At 37.2% G+C, this 18,520-nt stretch overlaps 1 protein-coding gene across 2 annotated transcripts in view; it reads right to left on the minus strand.

Annotated features, from left to right (window-relative positions):
* LOC113236993 (DNA N6-methyl adenine demethylase) overlaps positions 1-18,520 on the minus strand; it is a 217,647-nt gene that overhangs the window by 197,866 nt on the left and 1,261 nt on the right. The window contains exon 1 of one of the 2 annotated variants that reach the window (XM_026473233.1): positions 4,117-5,415. In XM_026473233.1, the coding sequence (XP_026329018.1) occupies positions 4,117-5,256 (1,140 nt within the window). In that variant the 5' untranslated portion in view covers positions 5,257-5,415. Of the gene's footprint in view, positions 1-4,116; positions 6,026-18,520 lie in introns of those variants that run through there. The other variant, XM_026473232.1, reaches the window with a different exon arrangement.

An 18,520-nucleotide genomic window follows, 5' to 3' on the forward strand; every position in this document is an offset into this window, starting at 1 on the left:
GGTAACGCATTTTTTATTTACTTATTTATTTATTTCAGGCTACATGACCCATATAATATATACCTTAGACTAACGTACATATAATGTAATATAACCACTCTAGAAATTTGAACTTCTTTTTTTGTTTGTTTTTTATTAACCCATTAACTACACGTAGTCGATCTCGGCTGCATGAAGTGCACATGAACATGGTTTCCACTGCATGCAGTTAATGCATGAAGTCGTTATCAACTTCAGTCGAGGTTTCGAATAACGACTTCACGCTTTAACAGTATGCAGTCGACACCGACTTCTTGCCGCCGAAATCGACTGCACACAGTTAAGTGAAGTCTGTCAATCTGTTAGCAGCCCTAAGTTATTACTACTACCAGCTGATGAGACCCGTATCTGCGTCGCGGTTTGTGCATTGCATCTCGTACAATTTTGTACAATCGACATATAAGAAAAGCTACTTTGAAGCGGGTACAAATATTTTCTATACTAATTGAACACAATCCGTGATGATCCATCATTGATACGCTGATAACATTACTGATCCGTTGATAACAACACAAGTGTGTCGGGCAGCTGTAGATGATCCGTGAATCATCACATGTGATTCAATTATGTTATTGGATTCATGTCGTTATAAGAAATACGAGTAATTATAATAGAATGGATATTATTCACACCAGGCTTAAGTATCTGCTTATGCAATTTATAAGGATCGTTCTGTATCTCGTATCTTTGATCATGCGTACAAAGTGCTTTTAACACATGAAGGCGTCGAGTATATAACCAGAAATAAAGACGAAATAAGGGCCATTCATCCCTGGCAACTCGTTAGGCAAATGAGCGGGCAAATGGCAATTGGGCCTTATATGTCTTTTAAATATCAACTCTCGTTTGCCCTGAAATAGTACAGCGCCAACAACTGACCTATGTGTATGTCTCCGTATATTCCAAGAATATTCTGTATTTATTGTAATAAAGATAATATCTCTAACAATGGGGGCCGTACCATTCAGTGGTGTGGGAAAAACAGCAAAACATCTAATTACAAAACGACCGGAATCATATTTCATCGGTAATTAAATATTAAATATGTAATTTTTCAATTTTCGTCCGTTATAGCAAAGCTCAACTTAAACTATTGACCTGGCCAATCGGAGAGCAGTTGTCACCGTAATGAGTTGGCAGAATAGTTTTCAAACAAATTAAATGACATTTCGTCTCTATTTCTGGTTAGATACTCGATGCATGAAAGTAAAAAAAGAATACGAACTACATGAAACAAATTATGTGTATAAGTAACGTTATCATTATTTTTTTCTCCAGAGCTGGACGACTGTAAATTTATTATTGTTTAAAAAAAACATGTTTATGATAGTTACGAAATATTTCATGATTTAAAAAAAATGAAAAAGAACTGAAAATATTTAATAATGAAAAATTTAGAAATGAAGTAATCTTGTGCAGGTTGGTGAGCTGACTTTATGTATTTTTCGCTTATGCGCCACTTTAAAAAAAAGTAATGTCATTGAGTTCTGTTTTGTCAAGCGGGATATTGTAAAGTATTTTGTTGACAGCGGGACTGTCACGCTCAAAACGGGACGTATTAACATTATGTATAAGGAACTTCTTATAACACTCCGTTACTTTTTGTCCTCTGACTCTCCTATTTAAGCATAACAAAGTTATCAACTAATTACGGTCGTAGAGTCTTTAAACCTCTCTCCTGCAAAATTGTCATTTTGCACTGACGTTGTTACGCAAAGAGTGCAATTTTAAAGTGGTGCAGAATTGTACTTCTTGGTTCACACTTTTTTTTTTAAATTTTTCTTGAATACTACTTATTGGTTTTAGTACCTTAATCCAATATAACAATCTTAATAGTCTATTTCCAGACAAAAACAATTCTTTACTAATACAGCGCGAAGTAAAAAACCAATAACAATAATATAAAAGACAAAAGTAAATTGAAATAAGAAGATATGCCCTGCAAAGGTCTTCGTTTATTTTATTTCCTGTTTGTGTCACAGTGGATGGAAAGCCAGTACTTTAAAAGCTGAACAGATATATCGGCGTAAATGGCTCTCAGTATGCCGTTATCAGAACAACGCAGTCTGTCCCAGAGGATATACGAGCCCTGAAAACAGTGAAGAAGTCCGGTACTCTCGCTTCGGCGAACGCGATCAATACACTATCGTGGTAACTTTATAAGAATGCGAAATGTGTCATTGTAATAAAAAGCCGAAACTTAAGTTCTAAAGTGGTGATAACGTACCAGTGGCGAGGCGTTTATAACTCGATTCCCACCGGCTTACCTAAAATGTTCCATGTATTTCCAGAAGACTGTACTAGACAGCGCGCATACCCCGCATGTCCCGATGAGATTCATAACAGCGCGAGACAAGCGGGCAGGTCTCCGGCTTCTATTTCATTCATGAAATATACGCGCTCCCATCAAAATACACGCGCACATACACGAAAGAATTCGGGTTAGCGTTTACGTAAATTTAAACCTTATTTCAACCAATTACAGTTAATTTTTAAAGACCGAGATGTTTTAATGTCGGTATCGTTGCCAGATGTAAAACTTTTTAAAAATAATGTAACAAAATGAATGGTTAATTTGTATTGTGTAAATCTCTAATTTTTTTTTATGTCTAGAATAAGTTAACCAGTGAAAAGAAGTGAACTAGTATCTTGTGTGCTGATAAGTGTTGTATTTAAATGTCGCCAAGGGGTTTTTTAACAACAGTTTTTAACAGCAGTTTTTGTTAAAGTGCTGATTGTTTTGCTCCGGCTGGCTTTCAGTGCTGAGGGCACAAGAATTCTCTTAACCATTGAAACCGTTCGGCTGACTAAATAACCATCTTAGGCACTTCTAATTACTCTAAATATCTAACCTTGCAAAAAATGAAAAAAAAGGATAATTAGTCACTTAGATACAGTGCAGCTGCGAGCGCAAAGGTGTTCATTATTAGACTAGGAAGCGCTGACATTTATAAAGAGGAATGTTGCTGGACTGTCGTCCTTTCCTAGCTGTGAGACCAAAGCTGTTAGATTAGTTTTTTGCGTCACGCTATGAAGGAATTACAGATGAAAAATGCTCTACAAACTTGTTTGTTTCTAACTTGTGAACACACTAAAGTTTTGTGAATTAATCCAAAGTATTTCTTGTTTTTTTTGAGTAACATTTTCCAAACTCGGCTTGAGATTTTTTACCAAGTTATTATACGCCTTATTTCTTGAGTAGAAGGAAGGACCTGCTGTCGGTTTGATAACGTAATTACATGAATCAAAAAGGGATTTCAATCATCTTATGCTATTAAAATTTGCTTTGATTGAGTTATTTAATTTCTAAATTGCTTTACCAAACAAAAGAAAACTAAGCACATATAGCGAATGAAAACGAAGCCCTTTTCGGCACTGCCGCCTAATTGCATTGCCGTTAAATTTGAATGAAAGTCATAAAATTTTCTAAGCAGGACACGCGTAAATCGCCCCACTTTAATTTGTGTTTTAAACGGGAGAGAAGTTAATTTATTGGCGGAGCAAGAGAATCGGCTAACTATTAAATTTATAGCCGCGAAGACAGAGAGTTTGGCCATTTCGAAACTCCGACCGGGAATAAAAACTGCTCCCCGAATAATAAAAGGTGGAATTACGACAAAAGTTTCTCTTTTTCGGGATCTCTCGAATCCACTTTCTGCGTAGCGCAGTCGGGTGAAATTCTGAGAATTCTCATATCTTTCGTCGAATATTCAGTCAGCTCTTCGCTATTCCCTCGCGGCTTGTTTACGCAATTCGCCGGTTTGTGGAAAGGAAGATTAGTTGTCGTTCCTGATTTTATTGTGTTACGTTTGAACTTGCTCTGTAATACATGTTCAGTTAGTTTACTGTTTATTCTAGAGGTGAATCACATTAAGCTGAAGATTAAATCAAAGTTTAGTGAAAGAAACACAAATTGGTTGGGCTTATCCGGACAGAATCGAGTCGAATTTAGTCAGGACAACGTCGTTGAGGACTTAATTAAATCTTGTCATCAACATCAGTGAGTCACGAAGTTATAAATAAATGGCTTAGTCGGCGATGTGTCAACTTATGGAATATAAAAAGAGAAACACTCACCTGTTTTTCGCTTGACATGTCATCCAGGTCCATGGGTCCGGTGTTCATAGGCGGTGCTCCGTGCATCGGAGACTTGAACCCAGCGGTGGACGAGATCGCTGCCACCTGTCCACTACTTTCCGACCCTACTTCCATATTAGACCCATCTGACTCTGAACTATTTGCCCGCATTTTCCGTCGCTCTTTCTTTCTAAAATCTGATCTCGTTGGCGATGACGCGCTGCCAAAACCGTTTGTTTTCTTTTCGTACCCGTTGTCTATCAACATTGGGTTCTGGAAATCAGTATGATGAAGTCCGTTTGGAGTATACTTGTCCTGTAGACTTTTGATATCAAACGGCTCGTTTTTCAGTACATGTACGACTGTTGGGTTTTGGATGTTCTGTATAATACTTCCATTTTGATGGAGCAGTGTTCCGTTTTGATGTAAGATTCCATTTTGTGCGGGAAAAGCATTTATTGTGGCAATGTTTGGTTGATACAGTTGTATGTGTCTGTCGTCAATGTACGTCTGACCGGCGGGAGTCAATTCTCGCGCTTGCAATGGCGCTGGCACTATAGGATAGCTTCTGGCATTTACAGCTGTTAGTGTATGGAATGTAGTAGCGTTGACAGGTGATAGGGTCGTCAAAGTTGTCGATAGTGGTGTTACTTGTGTTAGGGTTGTCAAGTGTGGTGACGAAGGAGTGGTAAGTTGCGTGAGCTGTGTTAACTGACTAGGGCTCGCGCTAGGCGCCGGGCTCGCGGTGACGGGCACAGGAGTTACGCTCGGCAACCCTGTCTCGGGAATGACTGTAGTCTCCGGAAATGTTTGGAATTGGCTTTGGAATGATGGTAGCTTGTTCGGTATCGGCTGAAGAGTCACCGGATGGTACTCCAAAGGTGAAGAAAAGCCGGCTCGGAGGATAGCATCTTTGGAGTTGACCGTTAGAGGCATGGATTCCCACGGCCTGTATTGCGGCTGACTGGCGATCACTGATACAGTGTCGCCGGTTCTCTCATAGTATTCCCAGGCTGGATCCAGTAGCCTGGTGTCCGTTGTGAGGATTCTCTGCTCGTTCTCCGCCATGTCGCTGAAGGTCGCGAACGGCGGTAGGTGCGCGCTGTCCGCACCCTCTTGACCCCTGAGCGCTTCGCTCATGACTTCTTCATCCGACGCAGTCTCATCGTGTCCCTTTTTGTTCTCGTCTCTCTTTCTTTTATATCCTCTTATACAAAAATAAGCTCTACTAAGTCTATGTTGTACTGAACACTCGGAACTGCACTGGAACTTATCAATTTGTACTCTAAATCCCGGTTTAAATTTGTTTTAGTCCGCGGTATCTACTATAGCACTTAAGTTACGGTTATACGGCACACTGGTTTACACTACACTAATCACAATAACTTCGTTTGATCACTAACAAATAAGTAATGTAAAAAATCCTTAATTAAGAGGCAGTTAACTTACGAGTCTTAAATAGCTACGGGCTTTATAAAAAATCTTTGGCTGATTTTTTTTTACAAAATGCACGAGGAAATGGTTCGTCATAAATTGTTAACGGTCGATAAAATATTTTGTGCACTCGTTTAACGATTTCTATTATTTTGGAACGTTTAAATACTGGTCGTTGATAGATTTCTTCTTTCGCTTGTCGAAGGCTTCTCTTTATTGTAAATACCGATCACTTCAGACTTAAATTAATTTGTACTGTTTGGGAGTTACCGTATACTATTTACGATTATTTTATCGTTAAAAGGTTAAAAAAATAGTGCTTATATTTAGATTTTTCGAAACGAAAGATATGACTGGAGGCTTTGGTTGTTGATTTCTTGGATTTTGGTTGTTTTTTTATGCTATTGTCGCGGTGCAGGGGCGCGGATGTTAATCTGTGGCACTGGCAGGTGTTATCCGTGCGGCCTGCACCAATCTGTGGACAAAAAAAAAACAAAATTAGAATCACAGATATAAAACTTTGAAATCCAAAATTGAATATTCTATTCGTTATTTCATAAAGGAGATTGGCGAAATAAATTGGGAATAAGAAGGAAGATAGAAAAGGGAAAGGTAGGAAATTTGGAAGTTACGGTGGCATGTTTACTGCTGGCAGGCGGCGCATGCGTGCGACACTGTTTTGAATAAGGCGCGAATCGATGGCATAAAATGATACGCTCGCTGACGACTTTCGATTGTTTTGACAAACTGTTCTTGAGATCAAGAATATTATGGACTACATATATAAGTAAAAACTTCTAAGCACAGACGAGTAGCTAGAATAACAAATACGCGGTGGGTGGTACACCGATATTGTACAATGGTAGCAGTGTAAGTTGAGCGGTTATTGTACAAGTTAAGAATAAAGGAAGCGAAAGGAGTGTGTACAATCACAGCAAAAATAGATATAGAACGTCTTCTTATCCCGCTGGGGCAAGGAGGTAAATTTGCATTTATGTAGACAATGCCTACGTATTTAATAGATATACATCTCTCTCCCACTCTGTCCCAATTTCACACCTAATAGTGAAGCTTTATCTTTTGCTAAAATTAATAGAAAAACAAATACAGTTAAACAAACGAGGCCTCGCTATTATTAGTGAATTTCAAAAGAGTTCTAAAATTCGCTGCTTAAACTCATATTTAAATATTTATTTGCCAGACGAGACCGCGCATTGCCGAAAGGCAGACCAATTTGTTTTTGTTTTTATGGAAAATAGATGTACGGCCAATCTAACCTGATTCTAAGCACAGATGTAACCGACGATGATACTATCAGGAAATTTGAGGCATTTCTAGATTCAAAACAGTTTTGTTTGCCCCGTCCCGTATTTTGGTGACCCTTTTTGTTTTTGATCTAGTTCTAACGTCACTGGTTGACAAGAACAAACAAGCTCTAGGTGGTCGCTGCTAACCGCCGATCTTCAAATCGGCCTTTCACGCAAATCTTTTTACCCTTAAGATAGTGACGCGTCAACCTTACTGTTAGTATGCGTTTGTCTAAAATGATCGGACATATTAAATTGTATAAAAAAAGAAGATAATGATATAAAAGTCATATTATTTAATTAGCCACATTTATACCATTATTTGTATTAATTAAAAAACGTACTTGCATGTTTGACCTTATCTCACCTGACAGAAAGTCATGACGAGGTCGACGATGGGGCATGTACACAACTATATAATGCCCACTCATTTTCGAGTTAAAAAGTCATTGTTCTTTGTTTTGTGTACTTCTAATAATCATCTGTAAATAGCAGCACGCGAAATTTCTCGCAATGAAAAGTAAAAAAAAACCAATGACATAAGAAGATAATTGTACTTTATTCACGATGTTTTTTAAGATGCCAAGTTTGGTGGTAAGCGAGACGTCTGTCCATGATCGTTGTACCGCTCAGAGCTTTAAATCGCAAAGATCTTAGGGTCACTGAGCTAGTCTCGCTGAGACGTAAGTTGGCAAGTCCCATGCGTCTGTAATTTCACCAGCACCCTTACCCTTCCAAACTGCGGCAGAAATAGTCAAAGTGGCTGTACTTCCCTGGGCGAACCCTTTCACAAGAAGCTCTCTGCTATTAAACGTTAGAAGATATGTGATATATTCACGATATAATTTCGCATTCCCTGCTGCCTCGTCGCTGTGTGACGGTGTGACCTCCTTGATCGTCATCCCACCTTTTTATTTAAATTTCTAATTTTATTCTCACACTCGTATTTAGATTCAAATTTGGATCACGGTAGCGAACACATCTCTACTTATCTTTTTGAACCTTTTACTAGTTATATTTACATTGTTTACATTTTAAAGATCATAATATTATTGTTAAACCTGAATAAATACCTATAAAACTGGACTTTCAACTTTTGAACTACTAAACTTACTAAGTAAGATGTATGGAGGCTGCGGAGGCTACTACCACATTCTATACACAGGAAATAACGCCACCAGCGCCAGTCGCGCTCTTACAGCTGCATGTTTTGCTCTTTTTTACTTCCCGTTACTTTAATACCAAGTCACGGGACGAACAGGTCCATAACAGCCATCGATAGACAAGAAGCTGTATGCTTAGTACAGAACTGTAATATTATGTAGTACTGCGTTATTGTATAAAGACAGCAATATGTACAATGAAATCACACTCATCATTCAACGTCAGAAATCAGTGAACAAAGAAAAGTCCAAATGGTGCAAACACGAAAATAATGAAATAACTGATTCTCTCAATTGGCTCATCAATGTGCCCGTAACATTTCTCTCGTGACGTCACTACCCCCGTAACTGACCCCGTTATGTGCGTGCACCCCTTTCAACTTTTCCTCGTTATTGGGTTTGCAAAATTATTAGTTATTTTTTAAGATCCTATGAGTCGGGCTCTTGACGGTGTAGCCTCCTCCGCTTCTAACTTTCGTAGCCAGCTTCTTGACCTTATTATAGCTGCTTACTTGGACGTTCTTCTTTATTAGTTCATTGTACGCCATTTTTTTAATGCACACACTCATAGTCCCGCACTAGGGAAACCACGTATCACAAGTGCCATGGACACACATAGACAGTCACGAAATATACCCAAACTCACGAGAGAAATGAATGTAACATTTCTCCCTTTTTTATAACACTAAGTTAACGGGACAAACAAGTCTGCGCCTGTTGATAAACGACACGCCTGTCCATAACAGTTGCAGTGCCACTCAGAGCTTTAAATCGCAAAGATCTTACGGGCACCGCCACTGCGCCCGTCAACCTGACACATAAGTTGACAAGTCCCATACAGACATACATAAGTCGTACTTGTCCCACAGGAGGGGTAAGCAGAGACCACGGAGACAAGTCCCATGTATTTGTAATTACACCCTTACCCCTCCAAACCGGAACGCAGTAATGCCCACATTACTGCTTGGCGGCAGAAATCAGTAAGGTGGCAGTACTTCCCTTGAGAGACGGAAGGTCATTTAGGCAGCCACGGCTTCTGACTACAATAAATTGTTCACGTACTATAAACATAGCACTTTCCACATTACTACGTTTATACCAATTTTTTATTTTTTTATACACCAGACACTCTCACTTGAGCCTGCCGCAGAATTTATCTAAGATGCGTATCATAGTACATATCATAGTACCCTACCAAATTTCTTGAACACCACTTTCATTAGACCGCCGAATGCTTTCTCGACTTCACCACATGGTCGTATAATTGTTAGTAAGTAAACAATCCGTAAATAGAAGGGCTAGGTTACGCTCTATTTCGGTTTAACTATTTTAAGGGCGACTATTTTTGAGTAGTTCCTTTTTAAAACTGTGCCTTTTCGTTCCGAATTAGATAGGATTGACGTATTTTTAGTGATACAAGTTTAGAAGAATTGAAAAAAAATTATATTTTGGACATAAAAATATTTTGTATAAATTGCATTTAAAAGTTTAACTGCCCTTCTAGCTTGCATAAAAAAAATCAGTAGCGGTAATGTTTATTTACCATTTTAGGATTCCCTTTTTCATTGTAGTATTTGCTAAAAGAAATTAAACAAAGATTTTAGAAAATTAGATATCACGGAATTTTAAAAATAAAACAAAAGATTATTGGTATTCTATTTTTAAATACTCCCATTCACAAACACGTCATAACTATACATTCGTTCTTTCATTCGATCGGTCACGTTTTTTTTCTAAATATGGACCGAGGAAAGAAATTTAATATTCCACGTCACGCATGTCAATAGCCAGGTTTATGATGTCAAAGAGATTTCATTTTAATAAAAATACAATAATTTTGTTGAGAAAATATTATATTATTAATAGCATACGAGATTCATGGAAATAAACTCGGTTATTCAAATAAAGAATGAGTAGAGTGGAATATGTACTTTCAATAACGAAATATTTTCATGATTTTCACGGTATTTTTGAACGTTTGTACAAGAATTATCGTCGATCGATATTATGTACATTCAGTGACACGCACTTTGTCCTGAAGAATTTTTTATTGATTCCAAAAAGATTATAAAAGGTTCTTGTTATGACTAATTATTGAAAATATTTATTACCAAGTGACGGGACGAACAAGTCGTGTACCTGGTGGTAAACGACACGCGTATCCATAACAGTTGCAGTGCCACTCAGAGCTTTAAATCGCAAAGATCTTAGGGGCACTTCCACTGCACCTGTAACCCTGAGACATAAGTTAACAAGTCCCATGTACCTGTAATTTCACCAGTACCCTTTCTATTCAAAAACAGAACGCAGTAATTCTCACATTACTGCTTGGCGGCAGAAATAGGTAAGGTGTAGTTAATATTAGGGGTTAAAGTATGAAATTGCCGTTTTATTGCAATAGGTTCTTTGAATTTTCATAGAATCTTCATGGTTTGAGGTTTTCGAATGAAACTTTTTTCAAATGGTTTCTGTGATTTTTTTTTTTTAAATTTGAAACATTTGAATATCGACTTTCAACTGTTTTTGTTATTCAATTTAGACAAGAAAGATGGATACTGCGAAAATTCGAGTGATTTTTGAATACGAGTTCCGACGCGGAACTAACGCGGCAGAAACAGCCCGCAATATCAATGCTGCGTTTGGAGAGGGGTCTACTAATGAACGCACCGTGCGATTTTGGTTTAAACGCTTTCGTGATGGAAATTTCGACTTAAAGAACGAGCCACGAGGAAGACCGCCCACACAGGTGAATAACGATGAATTAAGAGAGATAGTGGAAGCCGATCCTAGTCAAACTACCCAGGAATTAGCGGCATGGTTTAACGTTACCTTACCCACAATATTGACTCACTTGCGTCAAATCAATAAAATAAAAAAATACGAAAAATGGGTGCCTCATGATTTGACTGATCTGCAGAAAGAAACGCGTGTTGAAACTTGTGTTGCCTTGTTGAACCGGTACAGAAATGAAGGAATATTGGATCGAATTGTAACATGTGATGAAAAGTGGATTCTTTATGATAACCGGAAAAGAAAAATGCAATGGCTGACCCCAGGTCAAATGCCACAACAGTGTCCTAAAGCAAAACTTACCAATAAAAAGGTAATGGTAACTGTTTGGTGGTCTCAGCATGGTGTTATTCACTATAGTTTTCTCCGATCTGGTCAAGCAATAACGGCAGATGTCTATTGTGCCGAACTCCGAACCATGTTGACAAAACTAGCAGTAAAACAGCCCCGACTCATGAATCGATCTTCACCATTATTGCTCCACGACAACGCAAGACCTCACACAGCACGAGAAACCATTTTGACCCTTCAGGAACTGCAGTTAGAAACCATTCGTCATCCTCCGTATTCACCAGACCTTGCTCCAACGGACTACCATTTTTTTCGTGATTTGGACAATTATCTAAGTGACAAGAAGTTTTCTTCCCAGGAGGCAGTACAAAATGCTTTCACACAGTTTGTGCAGTCTAGATCGTCGGAGTTCTATCGCAAAGGCATTAATAACCTTCCCATTAGATGGCAGCAATGTATACATAATAATGGCAACTATTTTGATTAAATAAATTTGTTAAAAATTTAAAAAATAAACAATTTAGATTTTCAGTACAAATCGGCAATTTCATACTTTAACCCCTATTATTTACCATTTTCCACATTTTGTCAGTCTTTCGTAACAAAACTTGTAAATATATAAAGTTTGTAATCTACACACATTTGGGTAGATCAAAAAGAATGCTTTTGTTTAGTCAACAAAGGGCGCTAAATTGCAACTTGCTTGTTTCGAGCTCTCCCTCTCACGTTCAATTTTCAGAGGGGAGAAACTTTCTGTGCAATCACTTCGCTGTATGTAAACAAGGAGCTGGTAACAGTTACTATGAAAGTATGACACTAAGGTTTTAGCAGGCAAAAATTGGTGCTAGCACCTTTGAAAAGAATATGTTGAAGAGTATGTTGTGTAATATATAAACACATTGTAGTTAGTATTTGAATTAGTGAAATTATAACTCTCTTGGATGTTATTATTATTCAAATAACAGTATAAGCAGAGCCAGTAGAGTTCCTTGTGAAAGAGTTCGTCCAGGGAGGTACTGCTACTTCACCTATTTCTGCCGCCAAGCGAAATGTGACCATTACTGCGTTCTGGCTTTGAAGGATAAAGGTGCTGGTGAAATACTTGGAACTTGGCAACTTATGTCTCAGGGTGGCGAGCGTAGTGAGTCTCCTTCAGATCTTTGCGATTCAAAGCTCTGAGTATTGCTGCAACTGCTATATACAGGCGTGTCCAGGCCTTTTGGTATCATAAAAAATGATTTAAACAAGTTTCGATTTAATAAAAATTTGTTAAAAATAATTGCGTAGTCCAGGTTTTCAGTCTGCAGAAGTGTATCTGCAAAATAACCACTTTTTCGACTGCAGACAAAAACTTACGGGTGTTGTGCCTACAATAACTCAAGAAAGTTTTATCGCAATTGTATGAGTAATAATGGAACTGAAGCAATGTAAACGCACATTCATTTAAAAAAATAAAGTTGATACTGTAAACGCCTTTAATTCCGAATTATACAATACAAATATGAGTATTCTTCCATTTCTAACACATCTTTTGTTAACAATTGAATAAAGAAAAAATAGTCCGTAGTAAAGAAACTAAATTAAAATTCTCGCTTCACGTTCTCAAATGCATTAAAATCATTCTATAAAAAAGGCTTTTACCTATATTAAAGGAGTAAATCCCATCATAGACTTATAAAGAGTCATCAAAGCTTCAACTTCGTTTTATCTAAGGTAAGCTTTGAAAGGAAGTTCTTGATAAAAGTTTTCTTTCGATGTCGTAACAAAGATGTTAATTTAATTAATATTAAATTATTTCAATAAAATTTAAAAATATAAATTTTAAAGAAATAATTTATTATATATTTTTAAATGTGTTACTAATTTTATCAATAATTATTAATTATATACATAGTCGCCTGTAACATAGTAGAGGTTATGTGGAAAAAATGAAGAGTAGTAATAAAACCTGCACGTCGAAGAATGTTCACAACTCTAGGAAAACATATGAAGTCGCCAACGCGCATTGGACCAGTCTGGTGGACTATGGCTTAAACCCTCGCCAGAAAAGAGACCAGTGCCCAGCAGTGGGACGTATGAATTGGTTGATGATGATGACTTTTTAAAAGTCGTATTCCAGAACTGTACTCAATGCTCAGGACTTGAGTGTGATTTCAAGCACTGGAAATACGACCCTAATGGCAAGGACTTGAGCATGATTTCTAGTGCTTTAAATCGTACTCAAGTCCTGACTTGAGCATAGAGTAGAGTTCTGGAATACAACCATAAGTTTCTTTTAAAAATCGAATATTAACATTACTGCGAAAATACGTTTGCATGCAAACGAATAATCTGTCCATAACCAACAATCTATCCAACCCTTTTTGTATTTTCTTTACTTCAAACAGTAAACATCAACAGAGAGAAAGCATCCTTTGTAAACGGTGGAAAGCAAGTAGAGTAGTAACAGTATAGTAGAGCCCTAGAGCAAGTAGAGCAGTAGTATAGAAAAGCTCCTTGTGGAAGAGTTCATCCGGGGAAGTCCTAACATCTTATTTATTTCTGCCGCCAGGACGCAGCATTATAAGCATCACTGCGTCCCGGTTTTGAAGGGTAAGGGTACTGGTGAAACGGGACTTATTTAAGGCTTTGTGTGGCACATCCACTGTTATGGACAAACCTGTCGCTTATCACCAAGTGCACGATTTGTTCGTCCCGTCTCTTGATATTGTAGAAAAATAAGTAAATTTAAAAGTACATTTACAGTCGGTCTTTATAATAACCACTGTGCTAACATGGATGGGAATAGACGGTGTAGTAAATTTTGCTCACGATTGCAATTGGTGCAGATACTCTGTACGCCATCGCTTCCAGAAAGACTTTATTACCTTATCTAGAATGAATCGAGAACTCGAGCAGATTCACTGACTCGACCGATGATGCGTGTAACGATAGCAGAAGAGCCGAGTGAAGAAAGTGATCGAGACAGATCAGCGGGATCGCTATTCACAGCGGTCAGTGGCCGTGAATTTATTAGGGCCTCTAATAGGACAGTACTTTTAAAAAGAACATTTAAAAAAAAGTACATTTAAAAGTTCACCCATAACGCAGTAGAAGTCTTCTAATCGTCTTTACTATTAAATGCCGGTAAAACACAAAATGTTCCCAGGATTGCGTCACGAGACGATCAAATACACCGCGCGACGCGACAGGGAATCCGAGCAACTCTTTGTAAGCTTCCACAAAGAACGTTCAAAAACAAGTATAAAAAAGCTCGAACGGAACGCAACTCGCAACTCATGTGTGAGTTTTCACACAGAGCAGAGATCTGTGGGAGTTAGTCAAAGGATTCGTTTATCTAACACGATAAAGATACACTTTTTATCAGAATACTATAACGTCGAACGTAGGTATATCATTATTGTAGTTACAGATTTTTTTATCACGGTATATTATATTTCTCTATCTATTTATTGCTTCGCGAAGAACCACACGACAGAGTATAAAATATATCTTCACCAGTTATTAGACTTTTGAGTGACAAAGAGTACAAATGTTTTCAGTGCACGTAGGTATAATTCGATTTATCGTGGTGTTTTAGTTAAAGAGATAATTAACTGAAAGTGAACAAACTTCAGCTGTCACTTAGTTAAACGGTCAAATACAATATTTATTAGTGAGTTTCATGCATCGTATTACTGCTGTACTCTATATATTATTAGCTGTCACCTTTTTAAAGGCTGGATTTTAGGTTGTTTATCGTAGGGACGTGTTATTAAACATCTTAATTTAAATATTATATTTACATTATATACGTATTTAGTACTATTTTCAATAGGTAGTTTGAAATGTTGTCTATTACCTGAAAATATTATCATATATTTAGAATCATTTTCAAAAAGTTCATTATAATTTTACAATAAGTGACAAGGTAATGCACCATAAAATACTTCATTACGATTTGTTTTTAACAGTACATTTAGTTAATAACCTAAACACTTTGTTGTATAGGCCTAAATTCAGTTACATCTTTAGATGTACGGCTATTTCACTTGGCGACACTTTCTCGCTATATTTAGTATGAATCAGACTAACTGCAGTAAGCTGCACTGCAGCGCTTCCTTCGCTAGTGTGCCAGGACACGGTAGTGTGCGTCGATCCCTATCTGGGTCTCCGTTGTCAAGGGCAACGGTACGCTTGCAGTAAAAGCCAGCAAACTCGACGCCGCACAGCGCTTTCGGCTTTGCGCTGTAATTACACATCATATTTTTAGCATGCGATGTCTTCGCTTTTTTGTAACATAACATTTGCTTAGATGCGTTCAGGGTTCCTCGTTTTATGAATCCAGTGACGCTACAATGAAGCGTTCAGACCCGCTTGTGTTTTGTTTATGAGCTTTTTCATATGAAGAGCTTCAAGTGTCTTTGCTTTGCTTGAACGTTTGGTATCCATTGTTTTGAGATATACTTTTTATCGTCCGTGATATAATATTGTTTTATCGTTTCATGTAGTTTATAAATGTCAATTTGATTATAGTTCCAAGTATTAAAGACATCCATTACATGACACTTTAAGGAAATTCTATTTGTTCTATACCGTTAATAATATGAACTCTTAAAATGTGTTTGTTTTCTTCATTACATTCGATAGATTTAATGTGTTCTAGCAACTTTTCACTTCATTGTTTCAGAGATGGCTTTATGTTAACTTTATGATTTTTCTAGCCAGGAAGTATCCTTCTTCTCAGCAATATTTCTTAATTGTTGTTCAGTCATTATTTGTTTGGGTAGGTATTTATTTGTGCTTGATGTATTACGATGTGTAATATATATTAACGGATATCTTCTTGTTCTGTGATTACTTTAATACATATCTTATATTACTTTCAGATCAGTGATCCCTTCATCCACTTTTTTATTAGGTTTCGGCACTTTCAATGTAACAATTTCTTTACAATTATCTCTAATCGGAACTAAAGTCTCGTATTCGTATTTGATCAAGTTTTTACTCGACCAGCTGTAAGACTTCCGGCGCACGGCGCCCGCGCATACCTGCGCCGGAAATTGATATCAGACTGATCACCATCACTGATAAAACCATTTTACAATGAGCACTTCATAACCTATTTACGTGATCAGTGCTAAGTTGAAGCTTTCTTGAAATGTCTTTCAACACTCCGTTTTATTTTATTTTATTTATTAATAAACGTAATAGAATTTGATTGGGTATAATATAATTGTGCAGTGTTCCAAAACAATTTTGGTTTTACCGTACACTCGTCATCTAGTACACTTGTACTTATACCCATTAATGTCTTACTTTCTTTAAACACTGTTAGTTTTACTAATGGTAGTTTTATAAGTGTAATTTCCAATATATTTATTAGAAATAGAAACTGGTTGTTTTAAGGTTCTAGTAATAATATGCGCGAGTTTTTAATGATCGCAAAGTTATATCTTGAAATTTAATGAACATGTTTTAACGTTGAAATTCCAGCTACAGTTTTTCTCATACGTTACTAACAGTGTAATCTACAGTAATGATATTGTGCACAGGATACGTACATCAGCGTGATTGTCGACCGCTCTATTCCCGGCTATTATTTTACAGCAAATCAACGGGTAGAAAGCATACAAATAATATAATGTTATACAAACACTGGCTGTTAACATGAAAGAGAAAAGAAAGCCGCAAAGAAAGAAAAAAGAAACTTGTGTAGTCTGCAGAAACATTCGAAACACAAACAAATCTTAAGTCTAACTGTGGTTTTGAATTTAAAAAGAGAATTTATTGCAAGAACTTAGAACATAAAAGCTGTACGGCATCTTTAGTTGCTAGAAAATAAATCAGCTGGTAGAAATAAATCAATGACGAACAAGAGAACTTGGAAATTTGGAAGTTGAGTCATTTAAGATTTTAAAATAAAGTCGTTCTTTAAAACGCATCAAAATAGTATTCGAAAACTCAACGAAGCTTGAAATACGTAATAACAAAGTCTTCAATTTGGTACAAAACAAAAGCGTGTTAGATTGAGCCGCATTAGAATGATAACGAGTCGCGATCGTCGATATAGAGTTACGTCCCATCCTATTCAGGCACTCGAGTTGAATAGCGCTGCAGATGTGGCGTTTTTTACACACATCTTTCCCACACTACCACTTTTTCTGATGCCTTAATACCTCCACAAACTTACCTTTACACTTTCTCTAGTATTTATCTTTCCATTTTGATCTTTATGTCTTTCGACGCATGGTTGAGCACGTAACAACATTTGCATATGTAGCTGGAAGTTAAATTGGGTGATATAGTTTTGTAAAGATTTTTTGTCCGCACGTCTGTCTGTACTATCGGATGCGACATCGGAAATTGACTGTTTTTTGTAGTTACACCTATGAGACGGAATTGTTTGAAGGAAGTCACATGTGTATGATGCCGATTGTGTGATTTAGTATTGTTTCCCTTTGATTGTCAAATGCTTATATACCTCACACTCTCTATGATGGTTACTGAATATTCAACAATTTTCTTTTAACCTTCATTAAGCACATACCTTCAAAAACCAATACTAAAATGTTAATAATAGTAAAAGTTAAACAGCAGCGCCATTGACTGTGCGAACGTTCACCGGCGCGACTCCTCCCTCCCCAAATAAAATATTCTTCACAATTACATTTCCAAAACTTCGTCTTGCACCGTATATTCATGTTTGCACTCCACCAAGACTTTATACGGGTACCAACACAAGTGTCTGTCAACTTTATGAAAACGAAAAGTCCTTTGAGATTGCACGGAAGCAATAAGAAGAGGATTATCCCGCAGAGAAAGTATGAATCGACTTATGATATTACTTGTGGCAATAATAAGGATATTGAGAAGCACAGACAGATGAAAAACTTTTGATATCAAGGTTCAGACTTTAAGACAACATTGAGTTTTCAATGAAGCCGATCCTATAATACTAGATGAAGAATATTTCGATCCTTGTCCAAAAACCTGCTCACATTTCTTTTTAATTTCTTATTGGGCGCCTTTGAGATTACCTGCAGATTTAAACACCAAGCTAAAGCCCAAATTTAAATTACGTCGTAAGATATATTCTAAGTGCAAATGGAACATATAGTTCCTAACAAAAAAACAGTTGAAAAACATCCGAAACTAGGCAGAGGAAACATAACTCGTTCGTCCAACTAAAAAGGAAGCTTGGCATTGCACAATCCGTAGCGTTGCTCTCGTTTGTACCAGCAACCAACAGTTAGACGGAGCGAAATTGGCCAATTTGTTTATTTGTTTTCATTGGCCTCTCTGAACTTGACTCCCCATTATCGCATTCACGGGAGGAAGGCGTATTATTTATTCGATTATTCCGTGGGACCGTCCGGGATTGTCTTCGTGTCAACTTTATGTCTCTATCGGAATTCGGTCTCATTCTTTCTTGTAAAG

Source organism: Hyposmocoma kahamanoa, unplaced genomic scaffold (assembly GCF_003589595.1).
Source record: "Hyposmocoma kahamanoa isolate Upper Pololo Valley unplaced genomic scaffold, ASM358959v1 92, whole genome shotgun sequence".
NCBI lineage: Eukaryota > Metazoa > Arthropoda > Insecta > Lepidoptera > Cosmopterigidae > Hyposmocoma > Hyposmocoma kahamanoa.